This window comes from Gossypium arboreum, chromosome 13 (genome assembly GCF_025698485.1).
Source record: "Gossypium arboreum isolate Shixiya-1 chromosome 13, ASM2569848v2, whole genome shotgun sequence".
In the NCBI taxonomy this organism is placed as follows: Eukaryota; Viridiplantae; Streptophyta; class Magnoliopsida; order Malvales; family Malvaceae; genus Gossypium; species Gossypium arboreum.
The window spans coordinates 127,367,017-127,383,119 of record NC_069082.1 but is presented as its reverse complement, the minus strand read 5'-3'; the positions used below and the strand labels follow the sequence as shown (position 1 = coordinate 127,383,119).

The 16,103-nt window shown below is 33.0% G+C and overlaps 1 protein-coding gene and 1 pseudogene across 1 annotated transcript; both read right to left on the bottom strand.

Moving 5' to 3' along the window:
• Positions 1-1,881: 1,881 nt before the first annotated feature.
• Positions 1,882-3,849, bottom strand: LOC108451244 (L-ascorbate oxidase homolog). The gene has a single exon (XM_017748959.2). It carries the CDS (start codon positions 3,687-3,689, stop codon positions 2,037-2,039), a length of 1,653 nt encoding a protein of 550 aa, XP_017604448.1. The 5' UTR covers positions 3,690-3,849; the 3' UTR covers positions 1,882-2,036.
• Positions 3,850-5,443: 1,594 nt separating this feature from the next.
• On the bottom strand, positions 5,444-7,473 carry LOC108452670 (L-ascorbate oxidase homolog; annotated as a pseudogene).
• Between the last annotated feature and the right edge of the window lie 8,630 nt (positions 7,474-16,103).

Sequence of the window (16,103 nt, the reverse complement as noted above, 5' to 3'; positions counted from 1 at the left end):
TTTTCATTTAACGGGCCACGTCATACTTTTAATAGATGTTAGTGGAAAAGTGTTAGAAATGTAATAATTTGATATCGTTAGTGACTATTATGTAACTTTTAAAAGTTGAATAATTAAAACTTAATCTTAAATAAAGTTTAAGGATAGTTAGTATAATTTACTCAAAAATGAATATATCAAATTATAATATAAATATTTAAATTTTTAAAAACAGTTTAATAAAATGAATCTGGGCTACTTATTTCCAAATATAAACTTACATTTTAAGTTGGGTATAATATTGAAATTGTACATAGATTTAGCTCAAATGCGATATTGTCAACCTATTCATTAACGCTTCTTTTCTCTCACGTACAAAATATTCCAACCGAAGCAAAGCTTGATTTTGGTGAAAATTTGATTTCAAATTTCCAAAATGTATTATTCTTATACTTTGATTTAGTCATTTTAGTTATTATACTTTAATTAGGTAAATTTTTAAATTTTAGTCATGGTCCAAACTATGGTAATAAAATTCATTAAGAGTATTAATATCGATTATGCATAAATTGTAAATTTAAAATTTCCAATTTGATATTTTTTATGCAAAAGTATTTTATTAATAAAACCAATTTGATATTTTTAGTTTCTATACTTTTGAAAATTTAAAATTTCAATTCTAACTTAAACTGTTATGGTTAAAATGGATCTAATTATATAGTTTAATTTGTATAAAAATATAAAAGATAAAAATATTCTATAAAAATATTCTATAAAAATATTTATTAATTTGTTTAAAATTTAGTTCAATCCTTTTTTTTGACTCTTGACACTTAATCAAATACTTAAATAATAGTAAAACTGATTTTTTTCCTCTATTTTTTCTCCTTTATTCTTTATTAAAATATAAAATTAAGCTTAAATCCGGCTAAATTAGCCTTATGCTGTTATTTTTCTTTAATTAGTCAAATAAGCCATTTTCGTTAAGATTTAGGGGAATAGGTCGATTTTGAACAGAGAGTATGAAAAACAAATCCAATGGGTGCGCTTTCTGTATAGTTGGTAGGAAAATTTGTCTTGCTGCGCGAGTTTTCCGCACAATTACCAAGAAAGCTTGTCTAGCTAGGCAAGCTTTCTGCACAGTTGGCATGCAAGCTCATCCAGCTAGACGTGCTTTCACACATACTTTTCAAAATCGATCTATTTCTCTAAATATTGAAAATAAATAAACTATTTAATCAATTAAAAAAAATCCAAATATATATACACAATTTAACCCGTAAATCCCACTCCAAACAAAATTAATATCTTAATTGTTGAATTACAAGCCTCAAAATTGAAATTTAACAATGTGGGGAGAAATTTTAATTTTAATGTGAGGAATGAGAAACAAATTTGATGCTTACTTTATTTAGGGTATTATTAACCATTTAAGACTAAAGCCGAAAAATGGAAAAAGAACTTGGAAAATACTTTCGCCAAAAGAAATCCAGTTAATATCACATCATCTAGTGATTTGAGATTTTATTGGTTATTTTTTAAATTATTCAATTAATTTTATTTTTAAAAGTAAATTGATTAAGAGTTACTTATATATAAACTTTAATTCTATCCTATTTCGCTTTTTATTTAAAATTTATTTTCATAATATTAATCTCGTTATAGATTTTTATCATATATATATATATTCGTTTTTTATATAATATTTATAATTAACCATAGTCTCTCTCCAACCGAATAATGCACTTTAGCGTATTCGAATCCACGACCTCCTACACTGATAAGAATACTGATACTAATCGAGTTAATACTCATTCGACAATTTAAAAATTTGTTAAAATGCTTAATTTTTGTCTATGGAAAACAAAGTATAATGTAAATGTAAGGAAACAAATTAAAATGTAGAAATAAAAAAGTCTAGTATAAATATGGGAAAGGATTGTTATATATATACGTGCAATAATTACATAATTTATAAGAGGCCCTTGCAGTCAAATTAATATATGGGAGTTCATCAACCATATATACATTACATTGCATTCATATTCATGGCCACTTTAGATAGTATAAGGTGAAGGCTTGGGCAACCCGGAGACGATGCCACACAGCGGCGTGTTCTCAGGGATGTTGTACTCGTCCCTTAGTGATTTTTCTGGTGACAGAACACTAACGTAAAGCTGTTCCCCCAAATATGTTCTCTCCCATATCTCCGACCTGATATTCCACATGCCTCCATTATCAAACGTCAAAAGTATAGCAGCCCATGATTTAGGGAACACTTGCACCGTATGCCTACTCACTGCGTCGAGCAGATTATAGTTCTCTCTCTTCTCAGGGCTCCATGTTCCCGGCTCAACGGCGACCGCAAAGAAGGAATACCCGTCAATATGGAACGATTGAAGGCTTTTTTCATGGTTCTCGAATATGATTTCAACGAAGTTACGAAATGTCATGTTGAGTACATTTGGTTGTATGGTGAGGGTTGTGGTCTTTTCTGGTTCGTCTTTAATTACATTGTATTTGAAGACTTTATCAGCAAGGTTGAAATATTCAGCTAATTTTAATGGGGTATTTGGGTCGGTATGTGAGACACCATTAAAGCCATAACGAAGCTTACCATTAGCTCTGCTAACACTGTTTACTAGCCTGATTGTACGCGTGATGTTAATAGCACCATAACGGTAAGATCCTTGTGGGTTTGGCCTAGCAGCACTAGCGGTAAGATTCCATCGGAAAGTACGAAACTGGTTCAATGACCAAGCCCAACCAATAGGTGCAGGTGGAAGCTCGGTTGAAGCTTCACCTTTGTCATTTTTGTACCTAATGATAGCTGTAGTCGTTTGTACTTCTTTAAGGAACCGAGTGGATGCTACCATGTAATAATCTTTTGGGTCTTGATCAGCTGCAACAAGGATCGAAAAGCATTGCCCTATATGTACATCCAAGGACTCATACAAGTTTTGAACAGTATGTGAACCTTCCATTTCAACAAGCTTCAACTTATGACCTTGGATTCTAAAATTAAGTGAAGCTTTAAGCCCAGCATTACAGACTCTATACTTATATGTCTTGCCTGGTTCCATGGTGAAAAGTGGTTCTTGTTTAACCCCAACTTTACCAGCTTTACCATTAATAAGTATACCATCTGGTCTTCCTAAAGGACGACCACTATCTAAAAAACCCCTCAAAATTTTATGGCTTTTAGCATACCAATCACCAGTAAGAACTGTGTATTCATCAGCAGGATCAGGATATGGGACAGGGATAAGTAAACGACTATGAACCCTAAGACCACCAAAACCACCGGCTGCCCTATGTAAAGCTGTGGATGGATAATAAATATAGCTACCAATTTGGTCTTTTACTTGGAATTGGTACGTAAAGTTAGTACCAGGTGCAATAGGACAATTTGTTCCAAGTACACCGTCCTGCCATGAATTTTTTCTATGTTGAACACCGCTCCATGTTAAAAGGAATGGCTCATCAAGGTTATTGAACACATTGACCACGATATTATTATTGCTGGTGGCATTAATTTCGGGTCCTGGGAATTGACCGTTAATGAGTATTCCTTGTTGAGGAACTCCCAATGGAGAGATGGTGCCGTAGGTGACGTTCCATGTGAAGAATAAGTAAGGGTCTCCACCTTGGACACCAACCATTAATGCTAGGAAGCATATTGTGAGCTTCAAGATCACCTCGGCTGCCATCTCTCTCTGTTTATAAGTTTAAATGACTGCTAGGGCTCTCTTTCTACAACTATTGAAAACCCTTTCCTTATTATTCACTACTTATATGAGCGGAAGAAGATGCTTCCACACTGTTTTTACCTTTGTCCATCTTCACTACTTATTATTCACTACTGTTTTGACCATCAAATTCTAACTTCCTAAGGTTTCATTTTCTTTATTACCTATTTTGAGGGACAACCACAAGCCCGGAAGGATGTCCTATTCCACCGCCATATATTATTTTCTACCTCATTTGATTCAATTAATTAGAAAACTACCAACCTTTTTTACTCAAAAAAAAAAAAAAAAGGTTCCGAATGCTTATCTATTTTGTCACTTTAGACTTAATTCTTATTTTGGATCATTTTAGTTCCTAACTTTTATAAATTAATCAAATCACTTTTTTAATGGAAAAATTAATTAAATTGTTAAAATTTTAAAATCAATAAAATGGCAACCTTCATAGTAATTTATGTGTAATTTATTGTTGACTTAAATAATTTTAAAATATCGTCTATTAAAAAATTTAAAATTATTTTTATGAATTTTTTGTGTGCGAGTTGCTTAAAATTTTAATCGTTCAACTAACTTTTTTTTAATCTTAAAAAAATCTGATTAAAATTCAAAATAACTAAAATATTAAAATTAAAGTGACAAACTAGATAAACATTAGGGCTAATTTTATAAATATGGCAATGAAAACCATACTCACGTTTTGTTTTTACTTTTTTTTCACTTTTCTTTCTAATTTTACCAATTTTAACCTTTTCACTCTCAAATTGATGTCACTCAATTGTATGTACCTAATTATTTGGCTAAGTATATAAAAGTCAAATTATATAATAGCTAATATATATTTATAAGGTCATATTAATACTTTTGCTTTTTAAATCGAAAAATAAAATTGTCAAATTATGCTATTCATTCCTATATTATACATGTAAGCTATAGCTTTAGTCTTTACACTCTAATTTGGTCAATTGTAATTCCGATACCTTTCGAATTGGTCAATTTTAAATTATACTATTAATCTTTTACTATAAGTTGTGGATTTAATTTATGTTCTTTAATTTGATCATTTTTACTCTCTCTACTTTTCAATTTGATCCTAACCAGCCTAAAGATTGTTGGCAACAAAGATTTCAAGGGTTTGTCAGACACCCATTTATCAAACTAGAATTAATTGCAACGACACCCTTCATTACCAATGGATTGCTGGTTTTCTCATGAAGTACTAGACATATTCTTCTTGGCACAATAGGGAATTCATACTTCATTGTTTATCCCATACTTAGATATTGACGTATAGCCACCATTGTTTAGAGAGAAGGGATTTATTATTTTTATTTCTAAATTGCCAATACCAAGCAAATTTTCTATTTAATGGTGGTTTTGTATATTAATATTTAACCATCATAATTTCAATTTGGATTAAATTTTAAATACTTAACTATATTTTTAATGTAAAAATTTCACCCATGGTATTTAGATTAATTGAAATTTTACTTGCATCACAAGTAAAATAATAAATTCAACAGTTAAAAATATTAATTAACTTTTATTTGTTAATAATTCGTTAATTTATGTAAATTTTACATATTCATCTATTTGGATTGTGATTGTATTATTCTTTTTGCTATTTTAATATTATTGATATTATTTACGGAAAAAACTATATTTTAAAAAAATAAAATATATTTCACACACACTGTAAATAGAAAAAAATGAAAGAATTTATTATTGAATCAAGAAAATTAATTTATTGGAAAAGTCAGCATTAGTCACTACAAAGGCCGTTTTATGTGTATTTGAAGCAGAACTGGTTCCAGGTTTATATAAGCTTTAAATTAGGTGTAAGCTGGTGGTGGCCTTGGCATGTTTTCCACAACACCGCAAACTAGTGCACCCTCAGGCATGTTGTATTCGTCCCTGAGTGATTTGTTAGGGGAAAGAACACTAACATAAAGCTGTTGCCCAAGGTAACGCCTGTCCCATATCTCTGACCTGATGTTCCACATTCCACAGTTGTCGAATGACAATAGGATAGCTGCCCAGGACTTGGGGAAAACCTGTATGGTGTGTCTGCTCACGGCATCAAGAAGATTGTAGTTCTTCCTCTTCTCAGGGCTCCATTGCCCAGTCTCGACACTGCAACAAATGATTATAGAATTTAGTTAAACGGAAAGTAATGACTATATACTAGAAGAATTTAAAGACCAAATACTTACGCCACAGCAAAGAAGGCATAGCCACACAAGTGATAAGACTGGATGGCTGTTTCGCGATTCTCGAAGATGATTTCCATAAAGTTTCTGTGTGTCAGGTTGAGGACAACAGGTTCCATGGTTATTTTAGTGATCTCAGCTGGTGGGTCATCAGGAATGGTATCGTACTTGAAAACCTTGTCAGCTACGCCGTAGTATTCTGCAAGTTTTAGTGGAGTGGTTGGTTCGACATAGGAGGCTCCATTAATAGCATATCGAAGCTTGCCATCTACTTTTTGAGCAGTGTTGGCTAGCTTGATGGTACGGGTAATGTTAACGGAACCATATTTGTAGGAGCCCTGAGGGTTAGGCCTAGCAGCGCTGGCAGTCAAGTTCCAACGGAAGGTACGGAATTGATTGAGTGACCAAGCCCAACCAACTGGTGGTGGTGGCAACTTAGGTGAGGGTGCGCCCTTGCCATTGGTGTAACGGATGACACCAGTTGCTGTAACCTCTTGTTTGGTAAAACGGGTAGAGGCCACAACAAAGTAATCCATTGGTTCTTGGTCGGCTGTAACAAGCACACTGAAGCACTGTCCAACATGAACATCAAGGGATTCATAGTCATTTTGCACTGTGTGGGAACCCTCCATCTCAACCAATTTCATGTTGTGGCCTTGGAACCTGACGTTAAGAGATGTCTTGAGACCCGCATTGCAAATCCTATACTTGTAGGTTTTGCCTGCTTCCATGGTGAAGAGAGGTTCATCGCTACCATCACCTTTAGCAACTTTTCCATTAATGTGGACACCATCACATCTACCAAGGTTACGACCGCTCTCAAGAATTTTCTTGAGGGTGGTGTGTCCTTGTTGAAAAAATCTCCTGCTATGATAGTATAGTCATCAGCTGGATCAGCATAGGGGACAGGAATGAGTAAACGACTGTTAATACGAAGGCCACCGAAACCGCCAACCGCCTTATGCATACCCGTCACTGGATAATACATGTAGCTGCCAATTTGGTCCTTCACCTGGAATTTATAGGTGTAATTCGTCCCGGGGGGGATAGGACAGTTGGTTCCAAGCACACCATCTTGCCAAGGATTCTTCCTATGCTGCACGCCACTCCTGCAACAAATTTCATTTCCATATATATATATATGTAATTAAGCTCAACTCTTTACTAATATAATCAAATGGGAAAAAAAGTAATCTTGTTTACCATGTCAAAAGGAATGGCTCATCAAGGTTGTTGAACACATTGACTATAACATTGTTGTTGGTGGTAGAGTTAATATTTGGCCCAGGGAATTGCCCGTTAATAAGAATACCTTTAACGGGAACACCTAAAGGAGATATAGTGCCATAAGTGACCTTCCACTCGAAACTAATGGTGGGATCTCCACCTTGAACCATAAGCAGTGATCCTACCCAGAGGAAAAACACCGCTATTATCGTCAATGGAGCCATTTTATTGGCTTCAAATTCTCTTATATAATTTTATAAATTAAGACTGTTTATCCCCTCTTAGAGGAAGAAGATTTGTTTGAGATGATTTGAGTTGCATGTTGGCTTACCCTTTTATACAACACAACTCCTTCTAATACAATCATTCTTCACCATTCAATATTTCTCTTGAAATCCTTAAATTACGCACATCTATTTGTTTCTTTACTTTCTTTTAGTATATACTATTTTTATCATTAACCGATTTGATTTTACCATGATTCTCTTTTGTTCTAATATAATATTTACACATTCATTGTGTGGACGGTTAATTAATATTTCATGACTAATACATCTTCATCAAACAAGTTTCAAAATATTTAATCCTTGCCATAACCATTTATTTAATTACATGGACAATATAAACGTGAATGAAACACAAATAAGAATTAGAGAAAAAACATATATAAGCAATATTTTAAATTTATAAATATATATTATTTTTATATATTCACATGCTCAATTTTTTTCTATATTTTTAAAATTAAAATTCTAGTTTTATATAGATTTTGATATACATTAATTTATAAATGTACATATTATATTATTTTATATATTCACATCATGATCAAATTCTTTCTCCTTTATTTTTAAATGTGAAATTTTGGTTTTCTATTCTTTTATATGTTGGGCACATGAGAAACTTGGGTTTGTGCTCAGTGTTTTGGGTTGAAGCTTGGCTTAAATATTACATAGAACAAGGGGTTTCACAGAATCAGAGTTGAAAACAACAATGCTGAGCTTTTTTCTTTACTTGATGACCAAAATGGAGAGCCAAGTTGTGAAGCCCTTGTAAAGACACATCCAAATTCTTTGCAATCACAAATTGAAACTTACATATAAAAATAGAGGCAGATTGTTTGGGAAAAATGAGCTTTCTTTTACTCTTCCAAAGTAAATTTTATTTCATATAAATACCAATGATCAGGCCTTTCAGAGGCACATTGGTTGAGATATCCTTTTATATGCTATAAGTCTCGTACCTCCTCTCTTTATCGTTGTGCCCATCAACACTTTTTGTTTTCCCTACTACGATTGCACAGCTCATTACTACCTTCTGAACGTTCCACAACCATATTTGACACAGTTACCCCCATTTTCATTTTATTGGACTAATGAGCAAAATCTAATGTACGGGCCCAATTTTGCCCGGCCCGTTTAAATAAAACCCCCAAAAAATATAAGCAGTCCACTTACAAAAAGTTTTAACCCAATTACAAACCCATTAACTTAAGCTATTAACCCATTACAGATTAGGCTCGTTAGCCCAAAACCTAAACTCATGTTTAGGAAAATGAAAACCCTAGGTCACCCTCGCGCCGTACCCCCTCCCATGTGCGCCCTCGGCGTGCACTACGCCCGATGGCTGCTTCCTTGCACCAAAATGGCCGGTTTTCACCCCCGTTGTGTAGCACCCCGAACCCGGCCCAGACGTTATGACCGGATCCGACATGCCATATCGAAGCGTTCAAAACATTTTATATTGTTGATCCAGAAAAACTTACTTAGTGTTTTAAAAGATAATTTCATTATAGGTTAAAGTGAATGGAAGTCATGCACCGTAGGAAACCGGAAAAGAGGTGGTGAGTCCATCGGATTGCTAAGTACCAAGCTCCTTCGGATCCAATCCTAGACATGCATACCGCCATTGCCACACCTTAACGTTATGGATATTTCTAGGAAACCGATTTGATTAAGTCATTTTAGGAAAAGTGATTAATTTTGGAAAATACTTTCATTATGGAAGCTTTGCTTGTTGTCGTGTTATTTTGAAATCAATTGTTGTTTTTGAAAACGCGCCCTAAAGCTATCCAATTTCAACAGTTAAAATAAGTAATACCTATCTTAGTAATACATATTAAAACCATCAAAAATAATTAAGCGGCCTTATTACATTTAAAAACCCAAAACTTTAAACGTAAATAAAAGGATGTCCAGTTCACCAGAAGAAAATCAAACTTTTAGAACGGGTGGCCACTCCGAATTCCTTCACAGCTCCAAGCCCACTATGGTTGGGGATTACCTGCGTGGATGAAATTAAAAGGGGTGAGTTTGGGGAAACTTAGTGTGTAAATTAACCCAACCATAGCCTACATCAGCTCAAACCACAGAAATAGAATAAGTTGGCCTTAGCCCAGAACATAATTCAGAATAAAGCCCATAGGCCCATAACAGAACAAAACAGATATTACATGTTTGTACAGAAACCCAACCCAGATTCATCCATAACACCCCCGTACCAGCCTTACACCATGTGGGGAGACTACTCGACCCACCCAACCGCTACACACCACAGAAATCGCAGCGAGGCTGCCAGATATTGTGACGAAGTCACCAGATACAGATATTGTGGTAGAGCCACCAGAACAGATATATGTAGCAGAGCCACTAGATTAGATAATTGTGGCATAGCCACCAGAACAGATATATGTGGCAGAGCCTCCAGATCAGATAATTGTGGCATAGCCACCAGGACGCTTCCTCCATAGTATAACCCAAGTCCCCATGCAACTGATATATAATCATGGCATACATCATACAGAATCAGATCGTCATGCTTTTCAGTCAAAAGTAACCCTAGGGGTATAATGGTGATTTTGCATACATAGGGGTATTCAAGTAATTTAACTATTCTTAAGGTTTTCATACATAACATAGCCATTTACGTACGATCAGAAATACTTACTGTGTTTTCTTACCAATTTGGGCCCGTTGGCCTATTATCCCGTTTTTGACCCATTAAGCCCAAAAATATCGAAATGCACAGAATCGCGCACTCTGCAGTCTTATCACTTTAATTTACCATATACATCAAACTATTAATCTCATGAGCATTCACACACTCGCAAGATCTCAAAATACCGGCTTTTCGGCATTTCGGCTTGTGCCGATCTAGTCTATAAGATGGTGTTAATTACACACCTGTTTGCGACGATATGCTGACGAGATCCACACACGAACTGCCTACAATTGGATTACTAACACGATAATCTAACTATTCAAATACGAACTACGTATTAACCCCTTACAATATTCGGCCAACCACACCTACAGATCAGAGTAAGCTTATAAGAAATCAATAAGCAACTCATTAACAAATTTTTGTCAGTGTTTACCACATAATCATAATTTCACTGCAAGCTGTCTTCCTGAGCAACAGTCACTAAATCATTTATAACTGGAGCTACGAAACTCCAAATCAAGTGCCGTTAATTTTCCCTGAAAATAGACTCATATATCTTCTATCCATAAAATTTTCAGAATTTTTAGTTTAGCCAATCAATACCAGATTTTTCTCAAAGTTTCCCATGTTTCACTGTTTGACTAATCTGACCACTCTTCATTACGAATCAAATTTCTCATTGTACAGAATTAAAAATATGTTCTTGTTTATTTCATTAGAAACTAGACTCAATAAGCTTTAATTACATAATTTATTTAGCTTCTAATTCATCTCCCAAAATTTATGGTGATTTTTCAAATTTACATTACTGCTGCTGTCCCAAGCAGATTTATTACCAAATCACTCTTTCACACATACCTTGCATGCATGTTATTTAAACATGTATATCACCAATCAATCATCACATATCTATGATTTTACTTAAGTATAATCTCCATTTCATCTTTTTAAAGCACAACATGTTAGCCGATTTTTCCCTTTAGCATCTAAGGCACATGCATGCTCATTTGTTTGGCTCAACTTCACCTATCTTCCATTTTTCATCAAAAGAACATGAAACAACAACCATTTCCTTCATTTTAATTCATGACTAAATGCTCACAACACAACTAAAAACCAAAATATGCTTCAAGAGTTAAGATAGAATCAAGAAGAACTCATGAACCTCAAAATAGAAGCAAGGTACCAAGAACTTACCTTCAATTTTCCTCCTCCTAGTGACCGAATACTCAAGAGCTTTCTCCTCTCCTTTCTCTTCTCTAACTTTCGGCTGTGATGAACAAATATGGACAAAACTTTGTTCTTTTCATCCTTTTGTTATTTTATTACCAACATTTTATGACACAAAATAACCTATATTATTTGTGCCATACTTATGCCATAATGTCAATAAAAAAAAATGCCCATAATGCTTATCATGCCCATCATGGAACATTTACCTAACCCATTATTAATTTTTTTTTATCAATTTGTACCATAAATTATGGATATCAAGTGCACATATTGTCTTCAACAACATGATGGCCGGCCACTTCTTGTAAAATGGGAGGTTGGACATTCAAATCCTCCTATTTTGCACTACTATTTATTTGGCCACTACAAATTAGCCTCTAGCATTTTCAAACATTTTCACATAGGTCCTATTTCATAATTTCACTCACAAATGACAAAATCAAAGCATGAAATTTTGCCAACATTCACAGAATTCCCGAAAATTGGGGCGTTACACATTGACCCTCCATGGACCTGCAAACATAGCAAAGAAAGGAAAAAGCAAAAGCAGTGCCAAAACAGTAGCAAACAATAGATTTTTGTATTCGGCTATATAGCCACAAACACAAAAAGATTGTAACACACACGATTTTAAGCAATCAAAAAGCAGAGAAAACAAAGGTTAAATCTCGTTTTCTCGTTTATCTTTCCGTTTTCCTTACTTTGATATTTCTTTTTTTTCTTTAATAGTTTTATTTTATAACAAAAAATAAGGAGGAAGAGAAAAGGGGACTTACCTAAGCCCAGATTCTCGTCGCCGGAGCCTCTGCTCCGTTGTTGAAATCGATTCTAAGAGGAAATAAAAGGGGGTCTATCGTCATAAACTCTCGGGCGCCTTGAACGGAAGTGAAAAGCCCTTTTCGCATGCCCTTAACAACCGTCTACGGTGGGAACCATGGTGGCCTCAAAGAACCATGACGACGGCGGCGATGATGAGTGTTGAAACCCTAGCCGAAATGAGAAAATGGAGGAGGGAAAGGGAGTTTAAGGGTCTGTTTCATTTTTTTTTTGAAGGCTAAAATAAATTCTGTAACAAAAATTGGGCCTTATATGCACTTACAAAACGACAGCGTTTTGAGTGTGGGGTACTAAGTGCCGAAACGGCACCGTTTTGGTGCACTCGCGCGCGACCCGACCCCCTCCAGGGGGTCCGCGCGTTTCCTTCAAATGGGAAATTTCCCACTTTGGCCCCTCCTCCTTTTCTGACCTTTGATTTTGTCATGATTTGCATTTTTTTTTCTCTTCAAATATCGCCTGATTATTTTATGTCATTTTCAATTTGATCCCTGGGCTGAACAAACGAAACGCAGCGCGTTAGACTTGGAATATTACCCCATTCGGTCCTCGCAAGTCTAAGCGCGTTTCGATTTAGTCCTTGTTGGCCTTTTTATTCCAAATTTATACCTTGAGTTCTGATTCACTTTCAATTACGTCCTAAATTTATCCAATTCATTCTCTTTACATCTATCTTAATTTGTTTTAATACACTTTTTATTCATATCATTATTGTTCATTGTAATTCACTTTAATATATTATTTATTCAAATTGTTATTATTTATCTCAACTTACCTTAAGTATGTATTATTTATTTTATAACCCTTACCCATTATATGTGTATAAACCATTTATTTCAAGTTTTTACATGTTTGCTATTCTTTCAGAACTGTTTTCTTGCTATATATTCAATTCCTTAGTTATTACATATTATGTATTTCTAATAATTCTTTATATATTATATTGAATCGTTATTATAAAATATATTTATATTCTCTAGTTTTAATTCTTTTACATATTATATATATTAAACTTCTTATTTATTATTTTAAATTAACTTATATATTATTTATTTTAAAGTTATGTTTATACCTTATTTTAAACCCATTTTACTTATTCCATATTATTTATTTTACACTTTTATTTATATACATATCATCTATTTTAAAATTATTCATACAAATCTTTCGTAATTTACTTTATGTAATATAGATTTTAAAATTCCTTACATCATTCATTTTATAAACTCGCCTTATCGTCATTCATTTTAAATTATTTATTATTTATTGTAAAATTTTATACATTATTTATGTTAAACCATCTTATATATATATTTTAAATTTTATATGTTATTTTGTTATACTATTTTATATGTAGACGATTTCAAATTCTTTCATTGTTTATCGCAAACATTTTATCATTATTTACCTTGATATTTCATATATTACTTATATTAAATTGTTATACATATTTCTTATATATTATATATTTTCAAAATTATTCTTACATATTATTCATTTTAAATTTCTTCCATATATGATTTATTTTAAATCTTTATGTATATTATCTATCTTAAAGTTTTACATGTATTACTTGGTTTGAATTATTTTGTATGTTGTTCACTTTAAAATTTCATATATATTATCTTTTTAAATTTCTCTTTTATATATTATTGTTTTGAGTCTCTTAATATTTATTTTAAATTTCTTTATATGTGTTATTTTAAACTTGTCTTATTCTTATTTAAATTTGTCTTATACAACTTATTTTAAAATCTCTTATTTGTATTAAATTGTTCTATTATTGTTCATTCTCGATTTTTTATATAGTATTTATTATGTATATATATATATTACCTATTTTAATATTTATATATATATCCTCTATTGTAAATTATTGTACACATTGTCAATTTTAAATCTCCTTTTCACATTATTTTAACCTCATTTTAAAATTGTTTTACATCTTATTCATTTTTATTTGTTTTATACCTTTTAAATTATTATTAAATTCATTTGTCTTTAATTGTTAATGTTAATATTTAAATGATGTACCTTGTGTGATTATTGCCATTATGTGAATTTTGATCTGTTTATTTCGCAAGTTTGCACTACTGCTATTCATTTGTATAATGTAGTGTCCATGTATATTTGTCTTATATTCATTACTATATTTTCATATCATCGCCCATGAATCAAGTCTCATTACATTCATCTAATAAATTGTTTTATTTTAATCCAAATGAATAACGCACTTTATTAAACATTATACGCGCTATATTTCAAAAAGAAATTTTCTAAATGAGGCAATGTTTTACGTTTTGGAACATCGAGGAATTGTGCCCTAACTTACAGGGTTTTGATTTTCTCGTTGGTTCTAAATAGCCAAATATGCTTTTGAGTTTTGAAATTTATGGATTTCTAATTGAAATTAAAGACAAACTTGGGCTCGGGAGTTCATGGTATTGCGTCCTAACTTACGAGATGTGATACTTCGATATCCCGAGACGAGAGAATCTTTAGCAATCTTTTGATCTAATTCAAGCATTTTTTTATGTTAATAAAAAGGGTCGTATTTTAAATCCATTCTCGATTTTCAACTTTCGACATTAAGACATTAACTAATCAATTCGGTACCAATTTTGGGCGTGTCGAGGGTGCCAATCTTTCCTCGCACGTAACTGACTCCCGAACTTGTTCTCTTGAATTTCATAGACTAAAATGCCGTTTTAGTAAACTAAAATTGTTTTATTAAAACAAAGGTGATCCGATCACACCTAATAAATGTCGGTGGCGACTCCCGTTTTAATTTTCATTTTCAAACAAAGTCGATTCCCGTTTTTTCAAAAAAATGGTTTCGACATCTATCACCCTTTATGTTACTTGAAATTTCATCGTCACTTTTATCCAAATGCCTACTAGCCCTCCTGCACCAATGATCATCACAACCTAACAAAGGTCAAACCTCACTAGAGGTAAAGCCACCATCACAGCCAAGGACATTGGACTCACATTATCTAGATTTGCAATTAATTCGTTGACGTCCTCTTCACTTGATGAACGAATCACTTCAACTTCTAACACTTTCAGATCAATATTTTTTGGCCAACCACTTTTATTTGGATTTGCAGAACAACACTTACCTTACTCTGTAGTCTCTGATACTTTCACCACTTCCTTATTCTCACATTGGACAATCTTCATGTCTCTGATCCATGTATTTAACTAAGGTCTTTGTGCTGGTTTCTTTGAGGACACTCTTCTAAGAGTAATTGATGTGCTAAGTGAAGATAATAGGAGTTTTTAGCTCCTACACTCTAATGTTTTTTGCATCATGGCTAGTTGAGCCTTCCTTTGTACAAAAAAAAATAGTTTAATCTAATAGTTGAATCTCAAACTTAAAGAGTTGTTATTCACTTTTCAAGCCACCACAAACATATTATGGAAATTAGAGGGACAAAAACAAGGTAGCTGATTCATTGTCCAAATTACAAGTTTCACAAGATTTTGGAATAAAGTGCTCAGTCGACCCCTTAGAGAAATCGATACGTTATTGTTATTAGACAAATTGGGGTCATGCCATCCCACTGGTATTTTGATGTAGAACAGTAATGCCTATTTGAATTTCCCTTGTATTTGAACTCTATAATTTTCTTTTATATAATTTAGTCATTGATTTATTTGGATAGGTATCAAAGTAAATTTCGATGATTGGCATTATAATTAGTAAAAGTTCTTTGTGGGATCGATATTTTATACCATTTGTAACGATGCATATACCTGTGTGTGTGATATTCGATCAAGTTCAAAACACCTTTTGTTTAGAGTAATAGTGTTTCACGTATAACTATGTTTAGAACAATTTCTATTTAGTATAATTTTGTTTTTTTCGAAAGAGTCATTATTCACAATAAACTCTACCAAACAGAACATTGCCATAAAACAACTTTTG